The sequence below is a fragment of the Bos grunniens genome, chromosome 29, assembly GCF_055505025.1.
Source record: "Bos grunniens cultivar Pamir isolate PY7600 chromosome 29, Bosgru_T2T1.0, whole genome shotgun sequence".
Taxonomy (NCBI): Eukaryota; Metazoa; Chordata; class Mammalia; order Artiodactyla; family Bovidae; genus Bos; species Bos grunniens.
In genome coordinates, this window is record NC_141193.1 from 908613 (window position 1) to 926683 (window position 18071).

An 18071-nucleotide genomic window follows, 5' to 3' on the forward strand; every position below is an offset into this window, starting at 1 on the left:
CCTCTACACCTGTCCCAGGAACCACTACACCTATCCCAGGAAGCTCTACACCTATCCCAGGACCCTCTACACCTATCCCAGGAACCATTACACCCATCCTAGGCACCTCAACACCTGTCCTAGGCACCTCAACACCCGTCCCAGGCACGTCTACACCCGTCCCAGGACCCTCTACACCTGTCCCAGGACACTCTACACCTGTTCCAGGACCCTCTTCACCTGTCCCAGGACCCTCTACACCCATCCCAGCACCCTCTACACCTGTCCCAGGAACCACTACACCCATCCCAGGCACCTCAACACCTGTCCCAGGCACCTCTACATCTGTCCCAGGAACCACTACACCCGTCTCAGGAACCTCTACACCCATCCCAGGAACCACTACACCTGTCCCAGGAACCTCAACACCTGTCCCAGGCACCTGTACACCTGTCCCAGTGACCTCAACACCTGTCCCAGGACCCTCTACACCTGTCCCAGGACCCTCTACACCTGTTCCAGGAACCTCAACACCTGTCCCAGGCACCTGTACACCTGTCCCAGTGACCTCAACACCTGTCCCAGGACCCTCTACACCTGTCCCAGGACCCTCTACACCTGTCCCAAGAACCTCAACACCCATCCCAGGAACCACTACACCCGTCCCTGGACCCTCTACACCTGTCCCAGGAATCTCAACACCTGTCCCAGGCACCTGTACACCTGTCCCAGTGACCTCAACACCTGTCCCAGGACCCTCTACACCTGTCCCAGGACCCTCTACACCTGTCCCAGGAACCTCAACACCTGTCCCAGGCACCTGTACACCTGTCCCAGTGACCTCAACACCTGTCCCAGGACCCTCTACACCTGTCCCAGGACCCTCTACACCTGTCCCAAGAACCTCAACACCCATCCCAGGAACCACTACACCCGTCCCTGGACCCTCTACACCTGTCCCAGGAATCTCAACACCTGTCCCAGGCACCTCAACACCTGTCCCAGATAACTTGATTCCTGGGAAAACAACCCTCTTGACTCCCAGCCCAGTGCCAGTTTCAAAAACAATTTCAAGCTCAACTTCTGTGTTGTCCACAGCTCCAAGGCCCTCAGAGCCGTCCTCACCTGAGCCCACCACGGTCACCTGTTTACAAGTTTTATGCAACTGGACTGAGTGGATAGACGGCAGCTACCCTGGCTCAGGGAGAAACAGTGGAGATTTTGACACTATTTCGAATCTCAGAGCCAAAGGTTATAAATTCTGTGCAGAGCCCAAGGATGTGCAGTGCCGGGCAGAGAGCTTCCCTGACACCCCACTGCAGGAGCTGGGCCAGGACGTGATCTGTAACAAATCCGTGGGCCTGATTTGCCGGAACAAGGACCAGCTGCCCCCCATCTGCTACAACTACAACATCCGCTTCCTGTGCTGTGAGCTGGTGGACACTTGCAGGACAAACACCACTTCCCCTGCCACACCTGCGACCACACAGACACCCACAGCTGAAGCCAGCACTACCTGGGCCACTGGAACCCTCTCCACTTCCACAAAACTCAGCACTGCTAGCTCACCTCACGTGACCCCATCAAGATGGGGCACGCCCAGCACACACGAGCAGTCCTCTCCAGGGACCACCCCCTGCAAGCCAAAGTGCAGGTGGACCAAATGGCTTGACGTGGACTTCCCAGTGCCCGGGCCCCATGGGGGAGACAATGAAACCTTCGGCAACATCATGAGGAATGGAGACAGCATCTGCCACCGACCTGAATCCATCAGCAAAGTGGAGTGCCAAGCCGAGAACCACCCCGGGGTCAGCATCCACGAGCTGGGCCAGCTGGTACAGTGCCACCAGGACGTGGGCCTGCTGTGTCGGAACCAGGACCAGAAGGGCAAGACCAGGCTGTGCCTCAACTACCAAATCAGAGTGCTGTGCTGCGAGCCCCGAGAACACTGCCCTCCCCCCACTGTCACAGTAACCAGCACCTCCAGTGTGAGTGTCACTGTGCACACAGGGACCGCCTTCTATGAGGCCACATCCAGTGCAACCCCTGTGCACACAAGCAGCACCACCTCAGCTCCTACAAGTGCAACCTCTGTGTACACAAGCAGCACAACCTCAGCTCCTACAACCAGTGCAACCCCTGTGCAGACAAGCAGCGCAACCTCGGCTCCTACAACCAGTACAACCCCTGTGCAGACAAGCAGCACCACCTCGGCTTCTACAATCAGTGCAACCCCTGTGCACACAAGCAGCACAACCTCAGCTCCTATAACCAGTACAATCTCTGTGCAGACAAGCAGCACAGCCTCAGCTCCTACAACCAGTACAATCTCTGTGCAGACAAGCAGCACAGCCTCAGCTCCTACAACCAGTACAACCTCTGTGCACACAAGCAGCACAACTTCAGCTCCTACAACCAGTACAGCCCCTGTGCAGACAAGCAGCACAGCCTCAGCTCCTACAACCAGTACAATCTCTGTGCAGACAAGCAGCACAACCTCGGCTCCTTCAACCAGTCCAACCCCTGTGCAGACAAGCAGCACCACCTCAGCTCCAACAACCAGTGCAACCCCTGTGCAGAGAAGCAGCACAACCTCAGCTCCTACAACGAGCTCAACCTCTGTGCAGACAAGCAGCACCACCTCGGCTTCTACAATCAGTGCAACCCCTGTGCAGAGAAGCAGCACAACCTCAGCTCCTACAACGAGCTCAACCTCTGTGCAGACAAGCAGCACCACCTCAGCTCCAACAACCAGTGCAACCCCTGTGCAGAGAAGCAGCACAACCTCAGCTCCTACAACGAGCTCAACCTCTGTGCACACAAGCAGCACCAACAATTCAACAACAATTTCAAGCACAACTTCTGTGTTGTCCACAGCTCTAAGGCCCTCAGAGCCGTCCTCACCTGAGCCCACCACGGTCACCTGTTTACAAGTTTTATGCAACTGGACTGAGTGGATAGACGGCAGCTACCCTGGCTCAGGGAGAAACAGTGGAGATTTTGACACTATTTCGAATCTCAGAGCCAAAGGTTATAAATTCTGTGCAGAGCCCAAGGATGTGCAGTGCCGGGCAGAGAGCTTCCCTGACACCCCACTGCAGGAGCTGGGCCAGGACGTGATCTGTAACAAATCCGTGGGCCTGATTTGCCGGAACAAGGACCAGCTGCCCCCCATCTGCTACAACTACAACATCCGCTTCCTGTGCTGTGAGCTGGTGGACACTTGCAGGACAAACACCACTTCCCCTGCCACACCTGCGACCACACAGACACCCACAGCTGAAGCCAGCACTACCTGGGCCACTGGAACCCTCTCCACTTCCACAAAACTCAGCACTGCTAGCTCACCTCACGTGACCCCATCAAGATGGGGCACGCCCAGCACGCACGAGCAGTCCTCTCCAGGGACCACCCCCTGCAAGCCAAAGTGCAGGTGGACCAAATGGCTCGACGTGGACTTCCCAGTGCCCGGGCCCCATGGGGGAGACAATGAAACCTTCGGCAACATCATGAGGAATGGAGACAGCATCTGCCACCGACCTGAATCCATCAGCAAAGTGGAGTGCCGAGCCGAGAACCACCCCGGGGTCAGCATCCACGAGCTGGGCCAGCTGGTACAGTGCCACCAGGACGTGGGCCTGCTGTGTCGGAACCAGGACCAGAAGGGCAAGACCAGGCTGTGCCTCAACTACCAGATCAGAGTGCTGTGCTGCGAGCCCCGAGAACACTGCCCTCCCCCCACTGTCACAGTAACCAGCACCTCCAGTGTGAGTGTCACTGTGCACACAGGGACCACCTTCCATGAGGCCACATCCAGTGCAACCCCTGTGCACACAAGCAGCACCACCTCGGCTCCTACAACCAGTACAACCCCTGTGCAGACAAGCAGCACCACCTCAGTTCCTACAACGAGCTCAACCTCTGTGCAGACAAGCAGCACAACCTCAGCTCCGACAACCAGTCCAACCTCTGTGCAGAGAAGCAGCACAACCTCAGCTCCAACAACCAGTCCAACCTCTGTGCAGAGAAGCAGCACAACCTCAGCTCCAACAACCAGTCCAACCTCTGTGCAGACAAGCAGCACCACCTGGACTCCTACAACCAGTGCAACCCCTGTGCACACAAGCAGTGCAATCTCAGCTCCTACAACCAGTACAATCTCTGTGCAGACAAGCAGTGCAACCTCGGCTCCAACAACCAGTCCAACCTCTGTGCAGAGAAGCAGCACAACCTCAGCTCCTACAACCAGTGTAACCCCTGTGCACACAAGCAGCACAACCTTGGCTCCTACAAGTGCAACCTCTGTGCACACAAGCAGCACAACCTTGGCTCCTACAATGAGCTCAACCTCTGTGCAGACAAGCAGCACCACCTCGACTCCTACTACCAGTGTAACCCCTGTGCACACAAGCAGCACAACTTCAGCTCCTACAACCAGTGCAACCCCTGTGCACACAAGCAGTGCAACCTCAGCTCCTACAACCAGTACAATCTCTGTGCAGACAAGCAGCACCACCTCGGCTCCTACAACCAGTACAACCCCTGTGCACACAAGCAGCACGACCTCAGTTCCTACAACGAGCTCAACCTCTGTGCAGACAAGCAGCACCACCTCGACTCCTACTATCAGTGTAACCTCTGTGCACACAAGCAGCACAACTTCAGCTCCTACAACCAGTGCAACCCCTGTGCACACAAGCAGCACAACCTCGGCTCCAACAACCAGTCCAACCCCTGTGCAGACAAGCAGCACCACCTCAGTTCCTACAACGAGCTCAACCTCTGTGCAGACAAGCAGCACAACCTCAGCTCCGACAACCAGTCCAACCTCTGTGCAGACAAGCAGCACCACCTCGACTCCTACTACCAGTGTAACCCCTGTGCACACAAGCAGTGCAACCTCAGCTCCTACAACCAGTACAATCTCTGTGCAGACAAGCAGCACCACCTCGGCTCCTACAACCAGTCCAACCCCTGTGCAGACAAGCAGCACAACCTCAGTTCCTACAATGAGCTCAACCTCTGTGCAGACAAGCAGCACCACCTCGACTCCTACTACCAGTGTAACCTCTGTGCACACAAGCAGCACAACTTCAGCTCCTACAACCAGTGCAACCCCTGTGCACACAAGCAGCACAACCTCGGCTCCAACAACCAGTCCAACCCCTGTGCAGACAAGCAGCACCACCTCAGTTCCTACAACGAGCTCAACCTCTGTGCAGACAAGCAGCACAACCTCAGCTCCGACAACCAGTCCAACCTCTGTGCAGAGAAGCAGCACCACCTCAGCTCCAACAACCAGTCCAACCTCTGTGCGGACAAGCAGCACCACCTCGACTCCTACTACCAGTGTAACCCCTGTGCACACAAGCAGCACAACTTCAGCTCCTACAACCAGTGCAACCCCTGTGCACACAAGCAGCACAACCTCGGCTCCAACAACCAGTCCAACCCCTGTGCAGACAAGCAGCACCACCTCAGTTCCTACAACGAGCTCAACCTCTGTGCAGACAAGCAGCACAACCTCAGCTCTGACAACCAGTCCAACCTCTGTGCAGAGAAGCAGCACCACCTCAGCTCCAACAACCAGTCCAACCTCTGTGCAGACAAGCAGCACCACCTCGACTCCTACTACCAGTGTAACCCCTGTGCACACAAGCAGCACAACTTCAGCTCCTACAACCAGTGCAACCCCTGTGCACACAAGCAGCACAACCTCGGCTCCAACAACCAGTCCAACCCCTGTGCAGACAAGCAGCACCACCTCAGTTCCTACAACGAGCTCAACCTCTGTGCAGACAAGCAGCACAACCTCAGCTCCGACAACTAGTCCAACCTCTGTGCAGAGAAGCAGCACCACCTCAGCTCCAACAACCAGTCCAACCTCTGTGCAGACAAGCAGCACCACCTCGACTCCTACTACCAGTGTAACCCCTGTGCACACAAGCAGCACAACTTCAGCTCCTACAACCAGTGCAACCCCTGTGCACACAAGCAGCACAACCTCGGCTCCAACAACCAGTCCAACCCCTGTGCAGACAAGCAGCACCACCTCAGTTCCTACAACGAGCTCAACCTCTGTGCAGACAAGCAGCACAACCTCAGCTCCGACAACCAGTCCAACCTCTGTGCAGAGAAGCAGCACCACCTCAGCTCCAACAACCAGTCCAACCTCTGTGCAGACAAGCAGCACCACCTCGACTCCTACTACCAGTGTAACCCCTGTGCACACAAGCAGCACAACTTCAGCTCCTACAACCAGTGCAACCCCTGTGCACACAAGCAGTGCAACCTCAGCTCCTACAACCAGTACAAACCCTGTGCACACAAGCAGCACGACCTCAGTTCCTACAACGAGCTCAACGTCTGTGCAGACAAGCAGCACAACCTCAGCTCCGACAACCAGTCCAACCTCTGTGCAGAGAAGCAGCACCACCTCAGCTCCAACAACCAGTCCAACCTCTGTGCAGACAAGCAGCACTACCTCGACTCCTACTACCAGTGTAACCCCTGTGCACACAAGCAGCACAACTTCAGCTCCTACAACCAGTGCAACCCCTGTGCACACAAGCAGCACAACCTCAGCTCCAACAACCAGTGCAACCCCTGTGCAGACAAGCAGTGCAACCTCGGCTCCAACAACCAGTGCAACCCCTGTGCAGACAAGCAGCACAACCTCAGTTCCTACAACGAGCTCGACCTCTGTGCAGACAAGCAGCACCACCTCGACTCCTACTACCAGTGCAACCCCTGTGCACACAAGCAGCACAACCTCAGTTCCTACAATGAGCTCAACCTCTGTGCACACAAGCAGCGCAAGCTCAGCTCCTACAACCAGTCCAACCTCTGTTCCTACATCTGAGACTACCCCATCCCCACGTTCGACCATGCCCTGCTCCTGCAGCGTCTCTGGCCAGTTGCACCCTGCAGGTACGTAGAGTCTCCCTGGGCATGTGCCGTGTGCCGCCTCTGATCCCTGGTGCCCTGTGCACAAAGCCTCCGTGTGCAGGAGACGCAGGTGTGTCTTGTCTCCGTGACGGGCTGGGTCTGTGTCCAGGATCGCAGTAAGCTCTCCATGAAGATGCAGTCTAGACCTGGGCGGGAGGGCCGCAACCACACCAGCTCTTCTCTGGAGTTACGTCCTGGCCTACAGTGCCTGCCTCTCTCTTTGTCCTGCAGGATCCTTCATCTATCAAGCAACTGACCTATCGGGCCACTGCTATTATGCCTTTTGCAACCCGGACTGCCACGTGGTCAAGGGGACCGCCCCCACCTGTCCCACCAGCATGCCACCTCCCACACCTCCTGCCACCACATCGGTCCCTCCACCAGGGTGCCCAAATGCAGTCCCCCCAAGAACGGTAACCTCGCCTCTCCTGCCCTTCTCAGGGACTCAGGGGGCCTGGGAAGGGACCCTCAGTGGTTTCCAACCAGAGAGTGTGGCATGAAGCCTGGGTGAAGGTCAGTGACTCCTGGGCTGATGCAGGCTGGCCATGACAAGTGGCCATCTGGTCTTCAGCTCTTCTGGATGGGGGTTCCAGGAGCATGGGGCCCAAGGTTGGCCTGTAAAGGGGGCTGGAGCAGGCTGTTGTTTCTCGGGGGTGGGTGGAACAGCCAAGGACTGGAGACCAAAGAGTTGGAGGCAGGGGACAGGGTGGAAAGGGGGCCACCTTCACCAGCCAGAGCTCCCCCTACTCAGCCCTGTGCCCTCTGGGTGGGGCAGGGGGAGGAGAGGCCTGGGACAGGGCTGGCCCCTAGTCCCAGAAGGATGGCTCTTCTCTCTGGGGAGACCCAGGCGAGCGCTGCCCTGCGAAGTGGGTGCCAGGTGGCGACAAGGCCCTGTAGCTTTCTCTGCTTCCACAGAAAGGTGAAACCTGGCCCATGCCCAACTGCTCCGAGGCCACCTGCCAGGGCAATGGGGTCATCACGGTGAGCCCACGCCACTGTCCGAGGGTGCAGAAGCCCACCTGTGCCAACGGCTACTCCGCCGTGCAGGTGACTGACCATGACGGCTGCTGCTCACACTACCAGTGCCCGTGTGAGTGCGCGGGGCGGGGCACAGTGGCTGCACGGGACTGGGCTGGGCAGGGCAGGGGCAGAGAAGGCAGAACGGAATTGGGCTGGACCCAGGGAGGACACCCCAAGATCAAGGCTCAGCCTCAACCGGGGTGCCACGTGGCGCCCTGCCCGGGCCTGGAGTCCCCGGGCCACGCAGGGGCGAGGAGGCGGAGGGAGTCTGGTCCACTTCAGGCGCCTGCTGGACAGAGTTGTGTGCGGTGCCAGTGCATGGGCCCTGGCGGCAAGGCGGTCACCTGCTCCCCTTGGTGTGGGACCACGCGTCCCTGGGGCGGGGGGCGGCGGTGCGGCCCGTAAGGCGCTCGCTGCCCCGTGCAGGCGTGTGCAGCGGCTGGGGGGACCCGCACTACATCACGTTCGACGGCACCTACTACACGTTCCTGGACAACTGCACATATGTGCTGGTGCAGCAGATCGTGCCGGTGTTCGGCCACTTCCGCGTGCTGGTCGAGAACTACTTCTGCGATGCAGAGGATGGGCTGTCCTGCCCACAGTCCATCATCGTTGAGTACCATGAGAACCGCGTCATGCTGACCCGCAAGCCCGTCCACGGGGTGATGACCAATGAGGTAGGCACGTGGCAGGGCAGCCCCCACAAGTGCCAGGCAGGCTGAGGGCGCCAGGCGCTGACTGATCACCACCGTCCCCTTCCCCTCTCCATCTGTTCCTCACGGGTCACGTCCAGATCATCTTTAATGGCGAGGTGGTAAGGCCCGGCTTCCAGAAAGGCGGCATTGCTGTCTTCCAAGTTGGCATCAAGATGTACGTGAGGATTCCCAAGCTCGGTGTCCAGGTCATGTTCAGCGGCCTCATCTTTTCCGTGGAAGTGCCCTTCAGCAAGTTCGCCAACAACACGGAAGGGCAGTGTGGTGAGTGCCCGGCCCCCACTCCCCACCCTCCTGGCTCCGGGCTACATCTGTGGTCATTCAACGTGGCTGAGTGTGTCCGGTGTGAGAAGGGTTGGCCTTGGGTGTGTCCCCCTGGAGCCGCACTCTTGGCCCCGGGCTGAGGCCACTGCGTGGTGCTGAGCCTACAGGCACTTCTGCTTTCTGGCTGCGCCAAGAATGTGCGACCACAGGGCCCAGAGCCCGGCCACGCGGCCCACACCCGAGGCCCACCCCTGTCGTCCTCCCTGGGAACGGCCCCAGGGTCTGGTTTCTTGGAGGGAAAAGGAAGCACATGGAGGTGGAGGGGCAGGTTTGCACACTCCATCAAGGGCCGCCCGGAGATGCTGGGCCCGACCCTCGGCTCGGGGACACTGAGCCCCTGGTGGCGGCGCGCAGGAGGCCCCCTGACCGCTGCCCCCACGCTGCAGGCACCTGCACGAACGACCAGAAGGACGAGTGCCGCCTGCCCGGGGGCACGGTGGTGGCCTCCTGCTCCGACATGTCTGGCCACTGGAAGGTGACATACCCCGGCCAGCCGTCCTGCCACGGGCCTCCCCCAATGCCAGGGGAGCCCAGCACCTCGCCCACCCCAGAGGAGCCCGGCACCTCGCCCACCTCAGGGGAGCCTGGCACCTCGCCCACCCCGTGCCCACCTTCACCGATCTGCCAGCTCATTCTGAGCAAGTGAGATTCTGGGGCAGGGCTGGGGCAAAGGCAGGGGTGTGAGTAGCCCTGCTGACCCCACGCTACCGGGCTGGCGGGAAGAGGTGGGCCTACAAGGGGCTGGAGGGAGAGGGGGTCACAGCTGCTGGGACGCCGGGCACAGAGCCCCGTGGAGGCTGGCTGCGGGGCGGCCTCAGGCTCTGCAGCAGCTCATGGGGGGTCCGGGTGCAAGTCCTTAGCCAGCAGGGCGCTGGGTGGGCAGGCCCTGGGGAACTCAGTGGAGAATTTGCAGAAAGAAAAACGGTTCAGCCAGACTCCCACCCTGCCGCATACAGATGGCCCCAGGGGCTGGGGTCCCTGGGCATGGGGGTTGGCCCAGTGACTTCTCTCCCTCAGGGCCCTTTCGGGGAAAGCCTGCAGCCAGGCAGCCCCTCCCTGGTGCCACCCACGACCCCCGTGTTTGTGCCACAGGCCCTTCGATCTGTGCCACGTGCTGATCCCTCCCTGGCCGTACTACCAAGGCTGCACGTTTGACCAGTGCCACATGCCCGGCACGGACATGGTGTGCACTGCCCTGGAGCTCTATGCCGCCCTCTGTGCGTCCCTTGGCGTCTGCGTCGACTGGCGGGGCCATACCAACTCCACGTGCCGTGCGTGTCCACCCCCTCCCCCTCCCTCTGGGCAGTGGCATTCAAGGGAATGGGCACAGTGTGCAATCAGTGGGGGGGGGTGGGGTCTTCTGGGAGGAGGAGGAGGGCTGGGCCCAGGATGGAGGGCATTTGTTTCCTGAGAGACAAGAGGGGCATCCAGGTGAGCGCGCCTGGGCCTGGGGTGCAGGGGTCAGGGCTCCACCAGCAGGGCCTGGCCCGAGAGCTCCCAGCCCTGCCTGCCAGTGAGGCCCAGGCCAGGGCCCCAGGCTGGTGCCGTGCAGCCTCAGGCACGTCCTTGCCCTCCACACAGCCTTCACCTGCCCTGCGGGCATGGAGTACTGGCCCTGCGGCCCGCCCATCCCCTCCTACTGCTACACGAACAACAGCGCCAGCCCCCTGTAAGCACCTGCCCTCTGCCTTGGGGACCCCCCCCTCCCCGGCCCAGCCTGTGTTCCTGCCCTGGAGGGCGAGGCCTGCTCACCCTCTGCTCCCACCTCCCGCAGGGCCCTCCTAGAAGCCAGTCCCATCACGGAAGGCTGCTTCTGCCCGCAGGGCACAATGCTGTACAGCTCGAGCAAGGAGGTCTGCGTGCCCGACTGCATCAGTAGGTTCCTGGGCTGGGGTCCCCGGGCTGGGCTCCGGGCTTCCAGGCACTGCCCCTGGCTTTTCAGTCGGACCCCAGGGCTTTCCGCCATGACCTGGGGTCCCCCGGCCCCAGACTGTCTGGCCATGATGGGCTGGGGGCCAAGGTGGCCCAGCAGTGACCTCGCCTCTCTTCTTCCAGCTTGCCTGGGGCCCAATGGGGAGCCTGTGGAGGTGAGTGTGGGGCCCTCGGGGGCTGGGGGCTTCTCTCAGCCCTGGAGACTCACAGGACAGGCAGGAGGGGGACTGGGGGTCCCCGGCAAGACTCAGGATCCCCACGCACAGCCCTGGGGCCGGCGCGCCCCATCTTCCCCGGGACCCCTCCCGAGCCACGGGGTGCAGGACCGTGTCCTGCCTCCAGGCCCTCGTGGGCCTCAGCCGCACCCGCACCTCTGGAGAGCCCCGCAGGCCCCGAGCCGTGGGTTTCTGCCCCTCCGGCCGTGGCCATGGGCTCCCTTGTCCTCCCCCCCGACAGCCTGGCCGCACAGTCAGCGTGGACTGCCTTGAGTGCACCTGTGAGGGCAGCACGCAGACCATGAGCTGCCAGCCCCAGGCCTGCCCCACGGCCCCCGCCTGCCCCGAGTCCGGCCAAGTGCCTGTGCCCGAGGCCATGCAGACCGGCCAGTGCTGTCCCCAGTACCGCTGCGGTGAGCCCCGGGTGGGGTGGGGGCGGGGGGCTTAGGGCTGGCCGGCAGAAAGGCTCCGAAGTGTGGGCTACTGTGAGGTCAGAGCTGACCAGAAGCCCTGTCCCTCGGGCAGCAGGCACCCCTCAGAGAGCCTACCCCCTACCAGAGTCCTCCCCCATTCAGGATTCCTGGAAACCCCCCCATAGGGGTGGCGCTCAGGGCGGGGTGGAAGGCCCTGACGCCTGCTCTGTCCACTGTAGCCTGTGACACCAGATACTGCCCTGAACCGGAGGCCTGCCCAAAAGGCTCACATGCCATCCAGACCCACAGGGAGGCGGCCTGCTGCCCGACCTACAACTGCAGTGAGTGCCCTGGCTCAGCGGCAGCCAGGCGGGGGAGCGGGGCTGTCACCTGGGACCTGACGCTGTGCCGAGGGGCGTGGCAGCTGCTCTAGGGGCCAAGGGTGGGTCTGCAGCTTTGCTTTCTTCCCCGAGCAGGCTGGACCGCCTGCAGCATCAACGGCACCCTGTACCAGGTGGGAACCGGTGAAGGTCAGGCCCCCCTGGTTCGCAGGGACCAGAGTCCCCGTCCTGCAAGCTTCTCCATGGCCGAGGCTGCATCCCTGCAGGGCCTGGGGAAGGGGCACTTTGGATCAGCAGTGGGCTCTCCTGGGACCACAGCTCTTGTCCGGAACTTGACAAGGTCCCCAGACAAGCTTTCCCCTGGCCAGGTCCTCCAGAGCATGTGATGCAGCCTTGGGACTCTCCCCAAGACTGGCAGGAGGCACTCCCAAGGGTTGCCCGGGGGGAGGAGTCCATTTGGCAGGGCCAGGCCTGTCCTGCTGACACTGCCCCTGACTGCCGCAGCCCGGTGCCGTGGTCTCCTCCAGCCTGTGTGAAAAATGCTGGTGTGAGCTGCCTGGGGGAGCCCTGTCAGACACCTTTTTGATCAACTGTGAGACCCAGATCTGCAGCACCTCCTGCCCCGTGGTGAGTGCCCCTGCACCTGGCCTCCACACCCACCTCCGCAGCGTCCAGAGGGGCTCAGGCCACGTCCTGCCTCCCTCAGGGCTTCAAGTACCAGGCTCGGGCCAGGCAGTGCTGTGGTGAGTGCGTGCAGGTGGCCTGCGTCATAAACACCAGCAACAGCTCTGCCCACCTCTTCTACGTGAGTAGTGGCCGCAAAGCCTTGGGGTGTGTTCTGGGTGGGGGGCCAGCCCCAGCCCTGTACAGAGGGCAGAGCGCACAGCGACGGTGGGGGTGCAGGGTGGGTGGCATCCTGGTGCACCGGGGACCCTGGGGAGCTGTCAGAGCTAGGCGGCCTCTGGGCAGAACCGCGGGAGCTCTGGAAGCCTGTGGGCTGGGGGATGATGGACAGACACAGCGCCCGCCCCAGCTGGAGGGGGCCCGGGGGAGGGCCGCTTACCTGCTGGCCGGGACTCCCTGCAGCCGGGCGAGTCCTGGTCAGACCCTGGAGATCACTGCGTGACGCACGAGTGTGAGCAGCACCGGGATGGGCTCGTGGTGGTGACCACGAAGAAGGCGTGTCCCCCGCTTAACTGTCCTGCGGTGAGTCCCAGCAGCCCACCAGCCCTTCCTGGGGGGCCCACAGTGGCCGTGGAGGATCAGTCCCTGGACAGGAGCGGGCGGCCACGATCAGCAGGTGGAGGGGCATGGCTGCGCCCTCCTGGTACCCGCTCCCCGCTAATGGCACCGTGGTCCACGCAGGACAAGGCTCTGCCAAGCGAGGACGGCTGCTGCCTCTTCTGCCCCCCACACAGCAACCGTGAGTGGGCGGCTCTGCCGGGGAGGGGGCGCGGATTCCCGCCTGCCCCGGCCACGGCTGACCTCTGCACACCCCCTGACCCTCCCCAGGGTCGACCTGTGCGGTGCACCACCAGCTTCAGGTCCTCCGGCAGCAGGGCTGCAGCTCCCCCGGGCCCGTGCGCCTCGCCTACTGCCGGGGCAACTGCGGGGACACCACCTCCGCGTACGTGAGCCCGCCCCCACCCCACCCCGCGGGGCCATCACCTCCCTGGGCGTGAGCCCCGACCCCCCACCCCGCGGGGACACCACCCCTGTGGGCGTGAGCCCCGCCCCCACCCCCCACCCCGTATAGAAGGCTCCTGCGGGGCAGTGCTCGGGAAGGTGCAACGGGGCCCGCCCGCGGGGAGCCGCGGGAAGTACCCCCCCCCCGGGAAGGGACTGGAGGGACCACGGGCCAGCAGGGGGCTGGGCTGGGGTCCAGGGACGGTGGCTCTTAGCCTCTTTGGAATCACGCTCTTCTCTTTACTAAAAACCCCGCTTGGGTCGCGGTGCTGGTGGTCCGGAGCCTGGCGGGCTCCTCCCTGCGGAGGCGGGGCCTCTGGGGGCGGGGCCTCTGGGGCGGGGCCTGGGCGGGGTCTCACGGGGCAGTGCTGAGCGGGCCCCGCCCACAGGTTCTCCCCGGAGGCGAACGCGGTGGAGCACCGGTGTAGCTGCTGCCGCGAGCTGCGCTTCTCTCTGAGGAACGTGACCCTGCACTGCAAGGACGGCTCCAGCCGCGCCCTCACCTACACGGAGGTGGAGGAGTGCGGCTGCGAGGGCCTGCAGTGCGACTCTCCCGGCGGCCTCGGCCTCTCGGCGGTGGCGCTGGAGCCAAGCCCGGAGAGCGGGCTCAGGCGCCGCGTGAGAAGGGCCCCGCGGGCCCGGCCCCTGCCGTAGAGGCCACAGCCCCGGCCTGGGCCTGGCGGCCGCGCTCCTCAACAAGCCCACAGGAACGCTCCTATTTGCTGCCAACGGCCTCCGAGGCCGGTGGAACCTGAGCCCCGGGCTAGGGAAGCACCCCCACCGCTTTCGTCCCTCCCAGGGTCCAGCTGCCCCGGTGTGCAATGGCCCCAGGGGCCTGCTCAGGACCAGCCCCGCGGGCGGGGGGTGGGGAGGCTCCTCTGGCCCTGGGTCCAGCCTCCTGGCCCCAGGCCTCAGCATCACGCCGGTCCCTCAATGTGGCGACTGGGGCTGCTCGGCTGGCCGCTGGGAGGCGAGCCTCACCCCCCTTTCCTGGCCCTGGGCCTCAGGAAAGGGCCAGCGGGTTTGTGAATACACTTGGCGCATTTTGCAATTCCTGGACTCCGTGTGATTTTTTAAGCTTGTCCATAATACCCAGGGGAGGGGCAGGGGACGCTCCTCTCTGCGCTTGGATGGTCAGAGTGCGTGAACAAGGGGACAAGGGCAGGAGTCTCCTGTGTCCGCCCAGTTGGACCATCAGACAGGAGGGGCTTCGTCTCCTCCCACAGACCTTTGGACTCTGCCATCATGCCAGAGCCTAGCTCGGTGTGCGGTGCCTGTGTGTGTGTGCGGTGTGCGCACAGGCCCAAGGGAAACCACTGCCCCAGGGGTCCTGTCACCCGCCCCCCTCTCCACGGCACTGCAACCCCTGACCCCCACTGGCCTCACGCTGGGCCTGGTCCCACAGAAGCACTGGGAGGGTGGGCAGGGGCTGTTGGATGTACGGAGGGGCCCCCTGCCTAGACAGGGCAGCAGAGTGGGGTGGATACAGCGTCCAGCACAGGAATCCCCCTGGGGGGGGTCCAGAGTCCCCCAGACCCCAGTGTTGGGAGGGGCCCCCAGAGCGGACAAGCTGACAGCACCCGAATCAGGCCCGCTTCGTCCACCTCAGGCTGCCTTGGTTGCAAGAAGCAGGCCCAGGCTGAGCTGGGTCTGGGGACCGTAGTGAGGTGGGTGGGGTAGGAGCCAGCGCTGGCGGCAGGACGTGGCTGCAGTGTCTGTGGCCGCCACCAGGTGACAGCACAGCGGTTCTGGTGCCTCCGACAGGCCGGGGGCTCAGGAAGCAGTCGGGGGTCTCAGGGCCCAGGTCGGCGGCTTTTGTTCTCTGAGTCTGGGCCGCCTCTCAAGGCCAGCGGGGTCAGGAGGACCTTGAGTGGGGGCCAGGACCACCCTTTACAGTTATACACCGGCATTTCCCACTCCCACCCCGTCTGCCCTGTGCTGAGCCCCATAGCCATGTGGGCAGTGGAGCTAACCTTGCAGCCTGACCCCTCGGGTCAGAGACCAGACAGGGGCTGAGGTTCTCCTGCAGCCGTGACCTCATGATCTCTTGGGCCTGGGGGGCGGGCGGGTAGGGGGTGGACAGACGTGGCCAGGAGGTGGGGGCAGAGAGCTCACTGCCGCCCCCATGAGACGCTCCCCTTGGGAGCAGGAAGTTCCTGGCCCTGGCGGTCTGGGAGCTGCTGCCCCAGTGACCGGCTGACCCTGCAGCCGCAGGCAGCACCCTAATCAGCGCCTCTGCCCCCTCGAGGGGCTCAGGTGTCGGGAGCCGCCTCTTCCTCTCTGGCGGGGCTGGACGCCACCTCAGGGACTAATCCCCACCCCCCACGGAGTGCACGCCGCCCCCACCCCCGGAACTCTGACCCAGCAGCAGGAGAAACCAGATAACGGCCCCTGTCCCACCCCAGGCCCCAGCCAGGTTGTGAGGAGGCGCTAAGGGGCTGGGCAGGGCCCACCCACCGCAGCTCCGCCTCCTCCAGGCTGTGCTCGGCCCCCCGCCCCCTGCGGGGCTGGGAGGGAGCGCACTGCTTGGGGCAGTTCACCACCCCACCTCCTGGGGCCCCCCTTGGAGTCCAGCCTTGGCAGGGCCGTCGCTTCAGGGGCTGGACGAGGAGTAGTTCCGGGTTCTGCCCCAGTCAGACGGGGGAGGGGCGTCCCCGCTCTCGCGGGGATCAGGCTGGGTGCGGCTTCTGCCCAGATGAAGGGCTGAGGGAAGGAGTGACCAGAGACACAAGATGCTGGCAGCCCCTCCTGACCTCTGCCCCCAGCATGCCCCCCTCACTCTGGGACACCTGGACTCCCACCCTGGCCCCAGCCTTCAGGAGAGGGCTGCTTGGTCTGAGGCCAGAGGCAGGGTGCCAGCAGCCAGCTTGGTCTTGGGGACGCGTGAGCCACAGCTCTGTCCTCTTCAGACCTGAGCCCTGGGCAGCGGTTGGTGCTTCACAGCTGGCCCTGTGGGGACATGTGGGGCCCGGGACACCCCGCAGGTGTCTCTGTGAGTGCAGCTCAGACAGCGGCACAGCCTCATCTTCAGAGGAAGTGAGTGAACTGGCTGCAGGATCCGCGTGGACGTCAGAGTCCTCGGGCCTCCGGGGGTCAGCGGTGACAGAGAGCAGGGGGTGCTGTCCACCAGCGCGGGAAGGACCACGGTGACCTCAGAGCCAGAGCTGCCCCCGGACCTGTGCTGCGTAGCAGCCAGGACCCACCCAGGGCGAGCCAGGCTCAGGGCCCTGGCCTCTCAGGGAGCCATGCCCAGTGTGAGCCTGGCGACGGCAGGCAGAGTGGACAGATCACCCAGAATGAGGCCACGTTTTGGTGCCACAGAAGCAAAGCAGAAACCCCCCGTCTGCTGGGAAGTTGGGCTGGCATCCCGCTAAGAGACCAGCACAGGAGGGAGGGAGGGCGGGCAGAGGTGGCCCTGCAGGGTTTGGCAGGATCAGAGGTCGGAGCTGCGGGGACACAGGAGTGCCTGTTGTGGGTGGCGGAGGGGGCTGGAGGGCGGCCAGGCCAGGCAGAGTGGGCCTCAGGGTCATCCAGGACCAGGCCTCTGCACTGAGGGAGGGGCACTGGGGGGCGGGCAGGGGTGGTGGAGCCCTGCCTTGTCCTTCAGACCCCCCGCTGGGTGAGGATGGACACACGGGCTGAGGAAGAAGCCGGCGGCCAGCTGGGGGACAGGCATTGGGTCAGAGGTGAAGGTGACAGGTTGGCGGTGGGCCGGGTGTGGACTGTGGGTGAACGGAATGGACCGGACCCCTCCACGTGGGGGGAGGATGGGGTGGCTGAGGAGGGGTCGGGGTGTGTGGGAGCTCTGTTGGGTCACACTGTTTGACTTACTAGATGCCTGGTGGAGAGGTCAGGCAGGCAGCTGGACATGAGTGTCAGGGGCCAGAGCAGGAGCCTGCCTTTGATGGATGGTAAAGATGGGACCCCTTGTCCAAGGTAAGGAGCAATGGCTGCGCTTTGCTGGAGCAGCCGTGAGGACATACCCCACGCCCAAGGTAAGAGAAACCCAAGTAAGATGGTAGGGGTTGCAAGAGGGCATCAGAGGGCAAACACACTGAAACCATACTCACAGAAAACTAGTTAATCTAATCACACTAGGACCACAGCCTTGTCTAACTCAGTGAAACTAAGCCATGCCCGTGGGGCAACCCAAGACAGGCGGGTCATGGTGGAGAGATCTGACAGAATGTGGTCCACTGGAGAAGGGAATGGCAAACCACTTCAGTATTCTTGCCTTGAGAACCCCATGAACAGTATGAAAAGGCAAAATGATAGGATACTGAAAGAGATACTCCCCAGGTCAGTAGGTGCCCAATATGCTACTGGAGATCAGTGGAGAAATAACTCCAGAAAGAATGAAGGGATGGAGCCAAAGCAAAAACAGTACCAAGCTGTGGATGTGACTGGTGATAGAAGCAAGGTCCGATGCTGTAAAGAGCAATATTGCATAGGAACCTGGAATGTCAGGTCCATGAATCAAGGCAAATTGGAAGTGGTCAA

The 18071-nt window shown here is 62.5% G+C and overlaps 1 protein-coding gene across 18 annotated transcripts in view; it reads left to right on the forward strand.

Annotated features, from left to right (window-relative positions):
• Positions 1–14622, forward strand: part of MUC5AC (mucin 5AC, oligomeric mucus/gel-forming) — a 31386-nt gene extending 16764 nt beyond the window's left edge. For 2 of the 18 annotated variants that reach the window (XM_086384073.1, XM_086384078.1), the window contains 19 exons: positions 1078–6909; positions 7159–7340; positions 7843–8017; positions 8374–8624; positions 8741–8924; positions 9371–9626; positions 10077–10255; positions 10566–10653; positions 10759–10859; positions 11040–11071; positions 11373–11544; positions 11784–11885; positions 12021–12058; positions 12390–12512; positions 12592–12690; positions 12972–13091; positions 13251–13308; positions 13398–13512; positions 13961–14622. In XM_086384073.1, the coding sequence (XP_086240199.1) occupies positions 1078–6909; positions 7159–7340; positions 7843–8017; positions 8374–8624; positions 8741–8924; positions 9371–9626; positions 10077–10255; positions 10566–10653; positions 10759–10859; positions 11040–11071; positions 11373–11544; positions 11784–11885; positions 12021–12058; positions 12390–12512; positions 12592–12690; positions 12972–13091; positions 13251–13308; positions 13398–13512; positions 13961–14225 (8372 nt within the window). In that variant the 3' untranslated portion in view covers positions 14226–14622. The remainder of the gene's footprint in view (positions 1–1077; positions 6910–7158; positions 7341–7842; positions 8018–8373; positions 8625–8740; positions 8925–9370; positions 9627–10076; positions 10256–10565; positions 10654–10758; positions 10860–11039; positions 11072–11372; positions 11545–11783; positions 11886–12020; positions 12059–12389; positions 12513–12591; positions 12691–12971; positions 13092–13250; positions 13309–13397; positions 13513–13960) is intronic. The other 16 variants (XM_086384092.1, XM_086384088.1, XM_086384080.1 and 13 more) reach the window with 16 other exon arrangements.
• Positions 14623–18071: the final 3449 nt, after the last annotated feature.